The 16,443-nt window shown below is 42.4% G+C and overlaps 3 protein-coding genes and 1 non-coding gene across 12 annotated transcripts in view; 1 reads left to right on the top strand and 3 right to left on the bottom strand.

The window, feature by feature from the left end:
• The first annotated feature begins 18 nt into the window (after nt 1–18).
• On the top strand, nt 19–100 carry trnas-gcu (transfer RNA serine (anticodon GCU)). The gene has a single exon. It is a non-coding gene; the product is annotated as a tRNA-Ser (tRNA).
• A 1,164-nt stretch (nt 101–1,264) lies between these two features.
• On the bottom strand, nt 1,265–5,844 carry LOC114566662 (endosialin-like). The gene is made up of 2 exons (XM_028595312.1): nt 4,775–5,844; nt 1,265–3,238 (listed from the first exon to the last, which is right to left on the bottom strand). The coding sequence occupies exons 1-2, from the start codon at nt 5,187–5,189 to the stop codon at nt 1,494–1,496; spliced, it is 2,160 nt and encodes a 719-aa protein (XP_028451113.1). The 5' UTR covers nt 5,190–5,844; the 3' UTR covers nt 1,265–1,493.
• Nucleotides 5,845–11,747: 5,903 nt separating this feature from the next.
• Nucleotides 11,748–14,367, bottom strand: LOC114566230 (CAAX prenyl protease 2-like). Its single transcript, XM_028594554.1, has 7 exons — nt 14,361–14,367; nt 13,340–13,423; nt 12,680–12,758; nt 12,410–12,577; nt 12,234–12,305; nt 12,046–12,108; nt 11,748–11,968 (listed from the first exon to the last, which is right to left on the bottom strand). The coding sequence occupies exons 2-7, from the start codon at nt 13,397–13,399 to the stop codon at nt 11,748–11,750; spliced, it is 663 nt and encodes a 220-aa protein (XP_028450355.1). The 5' UTR covers nt 13,400–13,423; nt 14,361–14,367.
• A 1,044-nt stretch (nt 14,368–15,411) lies between these two features.
• The window catches only part of ehbp1l1b (EH domain binding protein 1-like 1b), a 30,835-nt gene continuing 29,803 nt past the window's right edge, over nt 15,412–16,443 (bottom strand). For all 9 annotated transcript variants that reach the window (XM_028594524.1, XM_028594529.1, XM_028594526.1 and 6 more), the window contains one exon: nt 15,412–16,437. In XM_028594524.1, the coding sequence (XP_028450325.1) occupies nt 16,350–16,437 (88 nt within the window). In that variant the 3' untranslated portion in view covers nt 15,412–16,349. The remainder of the gene's footprint in view (nt 16,438–16,443) is intronic.

The raw sequence follows: 16,443 nt of genomic DNA, 5'->3' as shown, positions 1-16,443 counted from the left end.
ACGAAAGATGGAATGTAGGACGAGGTGGCCGAGTGGTTAAGGCGATGGACTGCTAATCCATTGTGCTCTGCACGCGTGGGTTCGAATCCCATCCTCGTCGGACTCCTTTTCCATAATCGCATACATTTCAACATAATTCGTTCCCTGTACATGCTGTTCATCTGGGGAAATGGACACACACAACCGGAACTCGTGACAAGGTTGACTCTCTGGGAAATGTGGTGTTCTAGCATCATGGATGTATTATATTAACGGCCAGCAGATGGCAGCTTGCACCCCACCACCCCTCCCCCCTTCACTCATGTTGAAAGTAAACATTTGGCTTAGGAAAATCATCAAAGCCTTTAATTTGTTTTTACACACATCATGGAGCCATAAACCACATAACCACACATTCCTTTCACACTTTCATTTGTATACCCCTAACCCATCCTAACGATTCCTAACGATCTCCTAACGATTCCTTACAAGTCCTAACATATTCAAACGAGGTCCTAACACAGATCCGAACTTTGCTTTGAAGATAAGAAGGTAGATTTATTTCTCAACAACTTGGTGCTTCTAGGAAAACATTTTATACATAAATGTAGATATTTTAAGACCAAAACCTTCTTGATCCACTGGAAGAATGAGTTCAATCTTTTGTGCAAGTCACTGAAACGGGTTAAGGATAAAAAAAAAAAGCCCTTGAATTGATTTATTTATTTGAAACTCTTAATTTAATTTGAGGTAGCCCCTTCTATTTATTTATTTTCTTTTATATTATTCTTTATGTTGATTTTTAAGGTATAAGCTCCTAGGTTTTGTTTATATGCTCGACCCGAGGCAAAAGCTCAGTTTTTTTTAAGTGGATTTGTGATTGTGCCTTGTTTGTATATCTGTATGCTGAAAGAATGAACAATAAAAAAAACTAAAAAAAAGATCCGAACATTGCTAACACACGGGGTAAAACAGCCAATCTGTTCCTAAGAAACGATGTTGCGACGCATCCAATCAACAATTGCTGCCTCGACGCACAGTTGTCTGATTGGTGAGTGACCTTTGCCATCATACAAGGTTGTCATGCGAATCTTGTCGCTGAATGTGGTGTTCTAGCAGCATGGATGTATTATATTAACGGCCAGCAGATGGCAGCTAGCACCCCCCCAACTATTTCTTACTCTTCCCCACCACCCCTATAACCCCCCCACCCCCCCACTTGCATTTGTCCATCACCTTGATTAGACATTGTTTTCTACTATAATCTATAGGCTTACAAACCACACAGTATTTCATCAGTTTATTGGTTTTATTGAATTCTAAAAACATGACGAGAAAGTGAATTATTTACAAGGGGTGTGCAACAGAAAGTATTAGGTTTTCTTCGATGAATGGGAGAACCAGTTAGCTGCACTTTATCCAAATGGTAGGTTTAGTAACCAGCTCTGCACCACAAGAGAAATGACAGACATTTGAGCCTTAACACATCTGTGTGTGTTTGTGTATTTTAGGGTTCATGCTTGGGTTTTGACATCCCTCCTGTCAGGAGGCGTTGTAGGGAGTATCCAGCGATAGCAGTTTGAAAAGCTCAGGCTCTTGTCCACAGCACAGCTGGTGCAGTAGACAATCCCCAGAGCCAGCATGACTACAAGGAACACACACAGAGGCACCAGCAGGGCCACCAGTAGCCAGCTCTTATCATGCTTCCTTTTACCTGCAGCAGATCCATCCTCTGCCTCTGCTGTGCCGCTGACATTCTCCGTACCATCCACCTTAGATCCCTCCTTAGTTCCAGTGGCTGACCCGTTTGCAGTTTCAGCTCCCATCCCATCAGCTTCTCTATCTTCTGTCTTAGTTTCAGCCTCATTATTAATTTCATTGCCTGTGTTGTCTTTTTGCGTCGGGGATGGGGCTGTCTGATATCGCTTAGGTGCTAGGGCATCCCATTGGTTCAGGTGATTGTCTGACCCATGATCCATGTCAGGGGAGAGTACTTCAGGGGCTCCTGTCAGCAAGTTATCATCAAAGTTAGTGTCAGCTTCAAAGTTTGGGTCCGGGCTGAATGAGGTAGACCAGGGAATGTCTTGGTCTGGGTCCAAGTCAAGTATGTGAGCGGAGCCACTGGGGTCAGGGGTCAGAGTGGAATATTCTTCATCATCAGTCGAAGGTTGGCAGGTAAGTCTATCAGACTGCAGGTCATAGCCATTGTCACAGTAACACTGGTACCCTCCCATATAGTTGAGGCACTGCTGCTGGCAGGGCGACTCCCCCACACACTCATCTATATCTATACACTTTCCTCCACTGCTCAATTTGTACCCGGGATTACACTGGCATGTGAAGGACCCCACTGTGTTTTCACAAGTGCCTTCGCAGCTGCCCTCATCCAGGCACTCATCGATGTCCACACACTCTCCCTCATCATCTTGCTGGTACCCAGATTTGCACGTGCAGTGGAAGGTGCCTGGGATGTTAACACAGAGTTGTGGGCATGGTTGCTGTTTACATTCGTCTACATCAGAACATCTTAGGCCATCTGGACCCATTTGGTAGCCAGGGGGGCATGTGCAGCGGATGCCCCGCATTGTCTCCAAACAGTCGTACTCACACCCCATCTCCACACAGACCTCTTTGATGTGGGGCTGGTCAGTGGGACCGGCGGAGTCAGCGGATAATTCAGGGGGGTCCGTTTTGCTCAGGGGATCGGGCTCGCAGCTGTACCCGTCCTCATCTATTGTGAATCCTTCGGAGCAGTAACAGTAGTAGTCTGTGTCTGTGTTCTGACAGTGCTGCTCACAGCCATGGTCTCCGTTACACCAGTCCTGGTTCGGTGGAGCTGCACTGGTCGAGCAGAGTGGGGCATCCCTGGACCAGCCCACTGTCTCGTCGTCTCTCTCAATGCACAGGACTGTCTGCTCAGCACGACCATCTGGGTCCGAGCCATCTGCAGGGCAGGGAAGAGTAGCTACAGACCCATAGGGCACATGGGTCAGCAGTGTGCTGACAAGGTGAAATGGGGTGGTGTAAACAGCTGGACCACTACCCTCGTCCTCCAGTGGTGAACACATTCCTTTGTAGTTGTACTGGCAAACGTATCCATCTAACGGCAGTGCACAAGAGCCATCGACCCACCGGAAATTGTCACTGCTCTCACGCGCGCTCTCAGAAGTGTGGACAGTCATGGCCACACAGCGAGGGGCCGCACAAGTCCCAGGGGTGTCTTCTCGGAGCCAGTTGGTGAACTGGCCATCCTGGTCTCCTGTCGGAAAATAAAGACAAGGACCAGGTCATTAAAAGTAGAAATGTCCTCTTTTTAGTTTCCGTCTTTTCTTTCAAACTTTCTGCAATTACTCTTCTAGTATAATTTGCTTTTTCAGATCATCTGACACATTTAAAATGTTAATCCTCAGGATCATGATTAAAGGTCCCATGGCATGAAAATTTCACTTTATAAGGTTTATAAGGGGGGCAGCTAACAGCCTGCATTGCTGCCTGCCACAGTGTCTTTTTTAATACCACCACCAGCAGTCGCCAAAGTCAGATATTGGAAACACCTCTTATATCTTGCTCATATTTTTGTTGCAATAGAATTCCAATGGTGAGATTTGCCTTTTAGCAGCTGGCTCATATCAGGTAGTAGTAATGTATGTTTATAAAGCTTGTTTACTATATATATATATACCACACTATAATATGCTACAGCTGTATCAGCTTCTAGATAAAACTCAATGCAATGCCGGTTTTACCATATTAGAATATCTGGGTTGTAGTTTTACACCAGTTGCCCTTTAATTAATGTATTTTTTCAATGAGTGAGCACCACAAACACATTTTCATTAACATTCATTGTATTGGGGCGCAGGAAGAAATCTCAATATCAAGCCCTGCTTAAATAAAACACAAACTGTTTGCATTGCTATAGATACCACCAGGAATAAGTGAGAAAACATTTTTGCAATTTGGCTAAAGCAACCCTTTAAATCATGGCAGATGGAGAGAAAAAACAATTAAGCTGGCCACATAACTCTTAAAATGTCTGTTCTAATTTAAGACCAAGGCAGACACTTTGAGTGCTAAAAAAAAATCTTTCTTTTAGTGGGTTTGTGTAATGACTAAATCAGGTTGAGGGGTAGCAGTGAGGTCAAAAGGGGACTGAACTTCTCCTGTCCCGCCAGCTCCGTCTCTGTGAAATAAAAGTAGCTAATGTAATAACCAGGCAGTGCGGCGCTCTGGAGTCTGGCCTCGGTACCAAAGTCTGACAGAGAGGTTGGGTTTGGGGGCCAGCACAATGGTTTAATATCATAATCTATTCATAAACTCTTGATACAACTGTATTAATATTGATACAACTGTATTAATATTGTAATAGGCATAATGGTTGTAAATGCTGAATCAAGTTTAGGGAAGTCTAATGTTGTACAGGTAAACTAAAATGAATATCATAGCAAAAGGCCTAATTCTAATCTAGCATTGGTTTATTTGGTTTTGCACATGCTAGGCTACAAACACTGCAAGAACCAATTTAATCAAGTAGGTGATTAACTAAATTATTTTTTGAACAGATTTTGCCTCAGTTCAGTACTGACACAAGTTTTCCCATTAGATCACAGTCAAAAACCGGAACTGAAACTTGAATTCTTAATTGTAAGAAAACATTACCATTATGCACTTTTCCCTATCTTGGGGCAGTTTTGTCTAAACTCAGTTATTAAAATCTAATACAATTGCTAATATGGTGATGAAGGTCACTATTAGGAACACTGAAGGGTCAAAAGTCAAAAAGGGGAGATTTTGCCTGTGACCCAGACGAATCCTCTGAGTGGTCGGATGGATGAACACTGGCGTGGCGGTCTGTGCAGCCCGATCCAGAGACGAAGCCTTGACCTGGTTCCCTCGATGGCCGACAGCAGCTCATGGACCACACCCGCTGCTTCTTGGGTATGCGTTGTTGCCAGGGTCCCACCTCGCTCCCGGCAGCTCCGCCCAGCCTCCCTAAAGGTTCTCTTCTGGAGGAAGACAGCGTAGCATCCCTCCTGGTGGCAGAGGGCATCTCCCTCCGCTAGCTGAGCGCTGGCTGCTGGCGTCTCTGCCTCCGTCTCCCTCAGCCTCTGGCCTTGGCTTCCAGGAGCCAGACAGACCATCAGCAGCCACAGGACACACAGGAGACTCATGCTGCTGCAGCTGCTACTGCTCCTGGTGGTCTTTTGCATCCTCCACCAAGACAAGAGGTTTAAACTAGGCCAACATTCAAATGAGTACCCCAATAAATAACCTGATGAAGGAAAATAATTATTTTATATATTCTATTCAAACAAACCTGACCCAATACTTTTTTCCCCCTATCCTGTTAATGTATTTGAATAAATAATCTGGTCTAATTGACCTTTTACTCAAAGTAATCTGAGGCAGACACATCCAAAACTGACACTGGATTACCTTAATTTACCTTGGATTGCCCAAGCCCTTAGACAAATACCCCTACAGTGCAGAATGGGCCAAATGCCATTCATCAGCAAACTATCAGCACTGCTGCCACAGTAAAGCAGATTTGACCAGATCCTATATGATTCTAATAGAAACCAGTGCAGTCCAGTGGAATCCCCTGGAAAGTCCAGTTGAGTCCAGTAGAGTCCAAAATAAAGTCCAGTGAAGTACCAGTAGAGTCCAGGGTTCAAAATAGTTCAATGGAGCAATCTGCCTTTCAACTGAGTCCAAAAGAGTTAAATAGAGTCCATATATGAATGTGATGAATTTCAGTGACAGAAACCCTCTGCTGTATCTGATCCTGCCGGGGCTTTCTTGACTCTGCAAAGTTGGCTTTCTGACTGAACCTCAGAAAGAGAGAAAGATGGGGGAGGGTGGAAAGGGGGGGAGGCTACGTAGAGGAAAAAGAATTGTGTGTTTTTTGGAAGAGGGGGCTGGTAAGATGTTTCGGTGTATAAGGGAAGGCTGGAGTGGTTGATGGGTTGGTGTGTGTGTGTGTGCGTGCGTGCATTGGGGGGGCGACCTCAGAGAGTTATGAAAACCATACGACACCATTCTGTCCCCCCATCTTGCCTATGGCTTTAGACACATGCATGCATTCTCATATAAACACACACACTCAGCCTTCAAGTAGTGCATGCTGCACCGCATTCACAGGAGTGGAAAGTGTTTGTCAGCTCTGTGAGATGCAGATATCGTCTTCCCTTTCTTCTTCTTCTTCTTTTCCTCTCCTTTTTCTCATCCACTTTCTGCCTGATTCTCCTGTTCTCTGTCTGCCTCTCATATTTTTTGTCTAAATATTAATTTCTCTTTATCTCATTCTTTCTTAATCTCCCCCACTCTTCACTTTATTTTCTCTTTTTTCAGCCACCTCCCCTTCTTGTCATTTTCTACCAAGTCCATACCAGCTGGACGTTTTTACAGTCCAATGGAAACACTTGAGTATGGAAAAGGAATACCTGTTGGTCTATGTGTGTGAGTGAATTCATTTGTATGCTGTTATACAATACCTTTGCATGTGCACAGATGTCAAAGCTTATACATAAGTGTTCTTCAGTTTGTGTGTGTGTGTGTGTGTGTGTGTGTGTGTGTGTGTGTGTGTATAGCTACCACTCAGGGGCATATGGAGGAGAGGAAACAGGAAATGCCAGATGTGCATCAGCCTGACCTCTCAGTAGCTGGAGTGTAGGCTGGTGGTACCTCCACTGCTGTCACATGATCCATCCGCCATGAATAGTACGCCTAGTGCAAAGTCAAAGGCTAAGTTCGGATTTTCCAAGACAAATATGATCGTTTTCGTTTTCTACTTCGTAGCTATGCTGCAAGCAAAGTTAAAGAATATTAAATGAAAGCAATAGCTGTGAGTCTGAGGGTTCAAGCCCTGATCTGGATGTTACAAATTTAAATTGCCATAGACAAACAACTAGACGAGAGACTGTACATTAAGGTCTACCACACACAAACAACCTCAATTGTTAAACAATCCCAGCAACATAAGTGGAAAAGGGCCTGGGCAAACAATAGTCCTTCACATAAATGCTCATCACGTTTTCTCTGTGGAAAGTGTGACCTGCCACAACACAATTTAGTACAGCTTGATGTCATTATCATATGCCGCTGTAGCGTTTTAACACAGGATGATGAGATGGAAAAGTCATGTGTAGTTGAATCAGTTATTAGACGCAGTTGATGTGTGTCCGGCCCTGTGTTCTCTCTGTGTACACCAGATGCGTCGGCTGGCGGTGGCGTGTTGGTTTTGGCACACATAATATATACATTCAAACTATTCAGTAGTCTCTTCAAGTTATGTAACAATCATCGGAACTAAACAGAGAACAACCATAAAACCTCAGGATCCTGGAGAACCTAAAGAGCCTTTTGGTCTTGTTCCCCCACCTCTTTTTCCTCCTCCCCATCCCTTATCGTCTGCCTGTTATCCTCTGATTTTCTTTTTCTTGGACTCCCCCCCATCCTCCTTTCTCCTCTGTCTCTTCTCTCCTTTTCCTTATTATTCTTTCACCCCCCTTGCCCCTCCTCTCCTTTCTTGTATCCTCTTGCTCTCCTCCTTTTTTCTTATCTTCTCCTTGCTGCTTCTATTAGTCTCATTATTTGGGCTCCAAAGTCAGCAATCTCTCCCCCAAGAACCCCAGCTTTTACCCCAAACCTCCCACTCTTGGTCTGTTTATTCTATCATTCAGCCTGGTTGACCCCTCCTCCTGCTCAGAATGCCACGCCCCCGAGAGACACATTCCAGAAATGTAATTGATAGACCAGACTAAACTTCTCCTTTCCATACTCTCAATTCCCCTCTTTCACATGAATCTACTTGCAGTACCTCCAAGCTACTCTATCTCCCAACCCAAAGACCTCTAATGGAACATACAGATCTCTTATATTCCCCGCCTCCTAGGACACAGCCTACTGTCTACCTCCTTGACACCTAGCCACTTGCCACATATCATTACTGGCACTGATATATTCTCAGCTTCTAGCTTCAAAGCAGCTGAACTGTACCTTCCAGCTCCAAAGCCTATCCATTTCCCTTCAACCACTAATTCTATATTAATCTAATATTTTTAGCAGCAAAATAGCTGTTTTTGTTGTTAGATGTTCTTTGGTAGCCGCTAAAGCTTTGGTATCTGGGTTGATAACATGTGACATGTATTTAAGATTAAAGGCTGGGTTAGGCTTGAAAAGAACTACAACTTGTCATCCAACCACGGCCACCCTCGACGGCGGTGTGAAAAGCCGCCTGTCATAGAGAATGGGGAGATGCAATAACCATTTAAATATATAGCAGTGCACTTTTCAGACAGAGACAAAACATTCCAAATACGTTGCTATATATATTGTATGTCAAAATATTAACATTGCATGTATGGAAAATATATTTATGTTCTCATATCCTGTTTCTATATGAGAGTTTGTGGATGTAAACAGACTAACTTTCGACTAAATAAAAAGGACTGCTACTGGTCCCAAAGTCACCAAGCCTTCACACTGATGTCAAAGGAAACTGTATTTCCTTGCTCTTGCTGTCTTGGGTCAGTGGAGTATTAGACTCGCACCATCCAGGCCTATTGAACCGTTTGTGCCATATCAAATACAGCAGGACACGTCAGTTGTTCATTTTTCCCAACCGCTGGTGTCTTATGTCACACACACACACACACACAAAAACACACACACACACACACACACACACACACACACACACTGAAACGATTAGCTGCGGCCTTGTGGTTAAATAATGGAGTGTAGGCATTCCTGGTGATTTCTGTGGAGTGGAGGAAAAAGACGATACTTTTATCCACTTCTTCTACAAGGTCCATATGTTTCATCTTTCATAGCAGACATGAATGCCTTCCATCCACACCCAGACTGTCAACAAATCTTCACCACAATTATCTGAGCAGACTGAGGTCGCTGTCAAAAGGATTAATCCAGAAGGAATCATTCCCTGCCACTTGAAGTCTGTAGTTACTTGAACCATCAGCTAAAGGAGTTTGGACACTTTTTGAGGCAGCTGTAAAGCTGGTTGGTAACCCTGCATCGCAGCTAGTGTCTACAGGTGACCTGTATTAACCTTTATTTAACTTGGGAATAGTTTACTGAGCATGCTTTTCAGCCATGCCCTCATTCCTTCATGCTCAGTTTCACAAATGTGCACACCTTGGAGCTGCCCCGTACGAACACAGCCTCCTCCTACTATCCAATGAGCAGCTCCAGTAGAACAATTTAAGATTTTCGGATTGTCAACTGGCAACCAACTGGGTACGGGAAGGGTTTGGAAAATCTGATTTGTGTCTTCATTTACCTACTTAGAACAAGATGTAAGTCATTCTCATTTACAAGGATTTTTGCATTGCATTATTTAAACTGGCAAAAAAAACTGGAGAATGGAAAAAAAATCATTGAACAGCTGCTACTGAATTACCAGATAGAAGTCATATGGCAAGTTAAAAACAAACATGGACACCAATGGAAACTGCAGTGACCGAGCTTGTATTTGTCCATAAACATTGTTTTGCTTTGGAGAAGCAGCAAAGGCTCAGGTGATACAAATGCATAATTGTCTGGACTGCAATTGGAGATTATTACACATAAAGAATCACACATGTATAAACAAGCCTAGCACAAACAGAAAAATCCCCAGAAAAGTGTTAAGGTTTTAAAACTGCTAAGAGGCACAAAGAGAGATGGAGAGAGCACTGGAAGAGCATAATTCCTCAGAGATTACTCCTTTACCAGATGATAGACTCAGCTTTTCCATAGACACGACCACACACACACACACACACACACACACACACACACACACACACACACACACACACACACACACACACACACACACACACACACACACACACACACACACTTCTTACACGTCTTTGTAGTGTCTTTCATGATGCAGTCATATTTCTCCAGAGACGGAGCCATTTGTGTGTGTAATGGTAAATGCATTAACAGTGGGGAGAAAGGATTACGACTCCACAAGAAAGGCACATGACACAAAGGCTCAGAGCAACAGAAACAGACAGACGTCGGATGTAGAAGACCTTTGAGATAACCCACCACACGTCTGATTTCTCTCCACACCATTTCCTGCTATTCTCTCAGGTCATGAAAATGTTCCAATGTGTTGTAACCCCCCCCATCCACATCCCTAATGTGACCTGACCGCAATTTGCGCCTCAAAAAAAAAAAACAGCTATTCTAAAAGAAATTGCAGAGAAATGGTAAACTGACTGACTCAGCAATAGCAAGAGAAGGTAAATCATTCCCTAAACACAATGTTAAAATCTTCTGCAGACCAGTTATGTGCAGGGAAGTTGAATAACAGCCTTTTTCTTCTTTGCTCTCTATTTCTTCTGCTGTCTCCATTTCACATTCCCAACAGTGAGGCAGCCGCCAGTCACCTTGCGGTGGCTGCCAAAATCTGAGGTTGTTACATTTAATCTCAGTGTAATTCTCCAGGAAAAAACACGGGGAGATAAATAGGTATCTTCTTGCAAAAACTCCTCCCAAAACTGTCAGCGGCCAGCAGCTGAAGACTTAGTTGTACTTCTACTGGAAAGATCCCAAGTATGACTGAGTTGAAATGTATGAAAGCGAAGCAGAGAGGCAGCATGATGAGAAGTCAGCTGTCGTTTGTTGAATAAAACAAGATCTTAAACCTTTCCAACATTTCACAGCAATGAGCAGAAAATTAAGCCCAGTTTGTGACCAGAGTTAAGAAGTAATGGGGAATTGGTGCTGTTACACACTCACTGCTCAAACACACACTCCAGCCAGTTAGCATAAAGAAGGGAAACAGCTAGCCTGGCTCTGTCATTAGGTAACCTAAAGGTGCCTCCCAGAACCTCAACAGGTTATAGCTGTTAACGAGTTATATTACGTTATACCAGTAACTTCCTGGAGTCTCCGCTGGTTGGCCCCCATAAAGCAACACATTATCATTTTGGTTTTTGTATGGATTCAACAAATGAGATACAACATACTGAGCTTCACAGGTGCTGGTAGACAGATTCTTTTACTTTTGGGCAGAACCAGTGGCTGGCTCCAGCTACATACTCATAAATCTTAATCGCCTGACCCAACCTTTCACTTCTCTGTCCTAACACTCTCCTCTCTTCTCCCCAACTCTCTGCTACTCAATTCTTAATTTCCTTGGGGACACACTAACGTTTCCCCCATACTCCCCCTCCATCTTTCCTTTGCTGTTCTCCTTTATTTTTCTCTTCTCTTAACTTGATGTCTGTTGGCATTTCTTGTGTTGCTTCTGGCTCTAACAGTTCTTTCTCACAAGCCTCTCTTTTATAGCCTTATTTGTCCTAACAATGTGACTTTACATAGCTGTCTCTCTCCACTTTGGTTCCTTCTGAGTGTTTGTTGGCTTCTGTGTCTATGTTTCTGTCTGTCTGCCTCTCTCTGTCTGCATATGTGTCTTTCTCTACTGCTGTCTCCTCCAAAGCCTTCCCTTTTCACTCATTTACTTGCACAGTTCATCTATTTTTCTCTGCCACGCACATTTTCTCTCTCTCAGCCAGAGAAAGTTGTACTGGTGTTGTGTTTCATTACAGTAGGCAATATTTTCAACCATGCAGGAAATGTCTGACGTGCTAGAATCATTCTCTTCTCATGAACACATCCACCCACACATACCTACTACTGCACACACTCTATATAAAAACACTTTTTCATTTGAAAACCTGACACAAAATGAAATCCATTGTAAAAAAAAATAAAGTGTTAAGAGCAGGCATTTCATTTCATTTAATCTAGCATACAGATGCTGCAGGTACAGCCAGGCTGCAGATGGGAATGGAACCATAGAGGAAGGGGTCCGTCAGCGGGAAGAGTAGCACCAGAAACAGCAGCACCCCCATCAGATATGAAAAGAGTAGAGCTGATCGTTGAGGGTGTTGCAGGGCAGAGCTGATGTCAGGCAGGCCCTGACTGTTACAGAATGAATGGCACAACATTGGACCCACAACATGGCCTACAGAAAGAGTGTACAGATTTAATAAGGTGTGTAGGTCAGTATGTTAGCAAGGCAATGTGCTGTTCATCTCTTACCAGTTCTCATGAATATAAAGGCCGTGAAGGCACCGAACACAGTCGTGTACGAGAACTGCATCACTGCAACAGAACAGCACAGAATGTTTGGAACATGTCAAACTATAGGAATATTACAGATTATGAATGAATTTGCTTGCATTTTTACAACTAGTTTTATTTGAGGAGAACTTGGTAAGCCAACTGACCTGACACTAAGAGGATGACACTTATACTGTCCTTGTGGAGGCGGCGTTGCTCTGAGATATGGTGGAAATGGGCTAGAATGACACAGTAAAGTAGCAGTAGGAGAAAGCTTTGATACAATAAAAAAAAAAAAATGTAGATATGAGTTGTTTACAGCCTGAAAATCTAGTTGTCATACCAACACCGAAGAACAGGGGAGCGATAAAGATGGCAGCTGTGGGTCCAGTGCAGGACACCAGCATGGGCAGCATGGCCCCCCTGAACACCAGCTCCTCTGTCACTGGTGCCACCACCTGGTTCCTGAGCCACACTGCATCACCTACACACAACCTCCATGACTGAACATCTGGGAAAATAAAGTCTTACGATGACATCAAATGCATGCAAGCACACACATAAAACTCCCCAAACCCGACATAACATTTAGTAGACACACAGTTTAACTCACCTAGTGCAGACTGCAGTTCCCCAGTGAAGCCTTCGGGGTTGTCTATCGCAGAATGAACCAGGGGTCCGAGGTAAAATACCTGATGTTTAGAATAAAGAAGAATTGTTTATTACATCCAGTGGAAGTATATAAAAAAAATGAAAGAAGAGGATCTAGAGAATACAGGGAGCATTTTTTTTAAACATGTGGTTTAAACATGCACATGGGAATTAAATGTAGGTTGTAAAGCCATGCTGAATCGTATAGGGAATGGAAATTGAATCTCTGAAATGTCCAAACTGCTTTAGTGCAGCATAAATAAAATGTTCGGATCCACAGGATTCAGAGAGTAACTTAACATTATAGGTTCTCAAGTTGACTTTACGTCTAGCAAGTTAAGAAAAATATGGTAGTAAAAGTAGTTTTAAAGGGTGAATGTTGTTTAACGGAAATACTAAATATTTAGATTTATTCAGTTCTTTATTTTTCCTAAGATCTTGAATTGTATTTAAGACTTCTCAATGCAATATACAGTATTAACCAAGCCCTGTGCAACCTATTATGAAATCAACAGTGAAAAGCATGTGCTCAAGTTGCATATAATGTACTGTAATTCTTGTAAGTAAATATTCTCTATATAAGGTTGGTAGGGACAGAAACATCTGAGACTCCCTGACGCACCATGGTTAGTAGTAGTGGCAGTATGGCTGCAGGAATCAGACCGTCCAAACGAACTCCCATCAACTCCCACACAGATGCATCGACCTGGAGGGGCAGAATATAGCTTTATAAACATAGTTTGTAGCCTGAAGCGATTTTAAAGTTAAGCCATTATGACCCCCGGACTTAACCTCACAAAACCCCTTATGTCCTAATACCCCAGGAGTGAGGACACTGTCCTCACTTGTCCTTAACCTGGATGGTCAGGATTCAGTCCCCTCTGTGAAACTTCTTTAAGAAGGTCACTGAATCCCTTTCAGCTTGACTGACCTTTGACCTCCCTGTGAAATAGAATTGTTGCTTCACCTGGAGAATGGATGATGCTTATATAAAGCACATTGGAGCATCTGTGAGTAGCACGGCGCTATGCTGAACTACATTTAATAATTAATAATGAATGCCTCTAGCTCTACTGTACTTTTGCTGTATTGTTTTGGTATGGATTGGGCATTATTATAATAAGTGTATATACTTTAGTTTCCAGTTTATTAGGTACACTTAGCTACATTCACAACAGTCCTGCAATAAATCCTACCTCAATAAAGATTATAATGTTTAGTTTTTATTAAAACTGTTTTAGAGAGGTGTTGATTCAACTGTTTGGCCATTTTGGAAGATGACGTTTGTGTTGCTGTTGAACTGTATTATACATGAGGTGTTAATTTATTCTTCCCTCATTGTATTGTTTGTACAACCCTAATCTATAAGGTAAGTGATAACTATAGATGTCAAATAAATAAAGTAAAAAGAATTATACTTCCCTCAAATTAGTGGAGTATAACATGTAGTAGAATGAAATACTCAAGTAAAGTGCCTAAAATGTGTAGGCTACTTAAGTTACCAAGGTTCATCGCTGTGGCAGAAACTAGATCAGATCAATAGTGTGTTGACAGAACACAATTCTCAGTGGTTTGTTTATTGGGGAATTGAAGAGATAAAAGGCAGATGCAGAGAATGGCCTGTTGTGTTCACATGTACTCACCCTGACATCAGCCCAGTGCATCCATGCTTTCACCACTGCAGGTGACAGTGCAGAGACCAGCAGCACACTGGCACAGCGACGCTTTATCATTCTGGGATGGTCCCTGCACACGCACGCACGCACGTACAAACACACACACACACACACACACACACACACACACACACACACACACACACACACACACACACACAGTCATAGACAAGGTCCACTCTAACAGCACTGTAACAAAAGTGTGCTGGTGAGTTATATACCTGGGTAAACTGCTTCTCCAGACGTACAAACTGCCAACGTACTGACAGGCGAGCAGAAGGCAGCTCAGCACACCCACCCAACACCTTGTATGGGTGTGCTCCACCTGCATTATAGGGCCATGTTCTGGTTCCAGCATTGTTATCCGACCTTCAGGAGGTTCCCTCAAGTGAGCTACAGCTGACTGACTGGTCCGGTTTAGTCCGTTATTTCAGATTAGCAGATCCCAATGAGGTGATCTGTGCTGCTGAGTCAAGCTGATTAGCTCTAATACTCTACAGGGAGGAGACATGTGCAGGTGAGCATGTAAACACGTAAACACACACACACACACACATACACACACTGACTGTAATTACAAAGGTTCTCTTCACACATGCAAGCTATAAGGAGTGGACACAAGAAGACCTCCTGTAAACTATATCCTATCTAATATCATAAATTACATGCAACTAGTTATGATTTGATCTGATAGTAGATCACATTTAAAAACAAATTTTTCCACTCTGTTTTCCACTGGGTATGTTTATCCTGAGTGGGTAACCTACCTTCAATTTTTTTTTCAAAAACATTTATAGCATAATTTAACTTGATGTATTTTAATGTTTTAATTATCATAAATAGCAGGATTTCTTTCCTCATAACTTACACTGCAATCTAGTGCAAACTAATTGTTGGTACGCTTCACAAAACGTGTTTGTCGCAGGAACATTGTATCAGATTGCATTATATTCCATAGTTTCATGTTGTGTCCAATACTAAATAAATCCCAAATACAAAACTGTAAGCAACCAACCAATATCTTCAACTTATTTATCAATATCATTCATCATGTCTTCACCTCATAAATATAGACAGCAACATCAGGTATACAGTGTGTGATAGGTATACAGTCGTGATGTGTAGCAGAGTACCACTTTATCAGTACAACTCAAACAGCATGCATACAGTAGTCAAAGGACACAGAAGTGAGGAAACAGCAGGCATGAACATCACATCCATACACGTTATAGGTGATTTAAGGCATTCAGGGTCTGTGTGCACACAAGATTTAATAACTCCTTAACACTTCCAACACGTAACATCTAAAAGAAGAAAAAAATCTATATTGCAATTAGTGGAAAGGCTTTTAGGGTTTATAAAAATGTGATGTTGGGGGTCATCCTTAAGTTGAAAACATGTACCCTGCACTCCTAATATTGTGAGTTTGAGTCCAGCTCATGACGTGTTGTTTTTATATCTAATATGTCTTGGCATGTTACAACCAAATATTTTTCACTTTCAGGGTGGACAGGGTGAAATAGAAATGTAAGACAAATATCACCAGAAACAACAGAAAGAATAAGGCACATTTTGGTTTTAAGCCAACAGATTCTGACAAGCTCTTGTCTTCACGAAGGGAACCTATTCTTTATAATAATAAAAAAAAGCCAGGATTCAAACACACAAAACACATGTGCAAATGATGAACAACAATCTGACACATTATTTAAATAAATAAAAATATGCAAACAGAATCAAAATAATACTTAAGACAGAATGAAACTTTGACATCAACAGATATTCATTTTCAAGAAAACACTTTAAAAGAAAACACAGTTTGTCTGCCCATATCTTGTCTTTCCTCATAATGGGTTTTAACAGTTCTCTGGGAAAATAAAGGCACTAAAAAAACAGGGAAACATGGAGAAATAATCATCTTTCGGGACTTCAGAGTCGCAGTAGTAAAAGCCGTTCTCACTGTAGGACACATTTGTCTTTATTGTTATATTTTTGCCTCCTCATCTCCAGACCGCGCTCCAGACGCTCATCTTCCTCCATTGCCCTGCAA

Source organism: Perca flavescens, chromosome 13 (assembly GCF_004354835.1).
Source record: "Perca flavescens isolate YP-PL-M2 chromosome 13, PFLA_1.0, whole genome shotgun sequence".
Classification (NCBI taxonomy): Eukaryota; Metazoa; Chordata; class Actinopteri; order Perciformes; family Percidae; genus Perca; species Perca flavescens.
The sequence above is the reverse complement of the archived record's forward strand: the minus strand, read 5'-3'. Positions and strand labels throughout refer to the sequence as shown.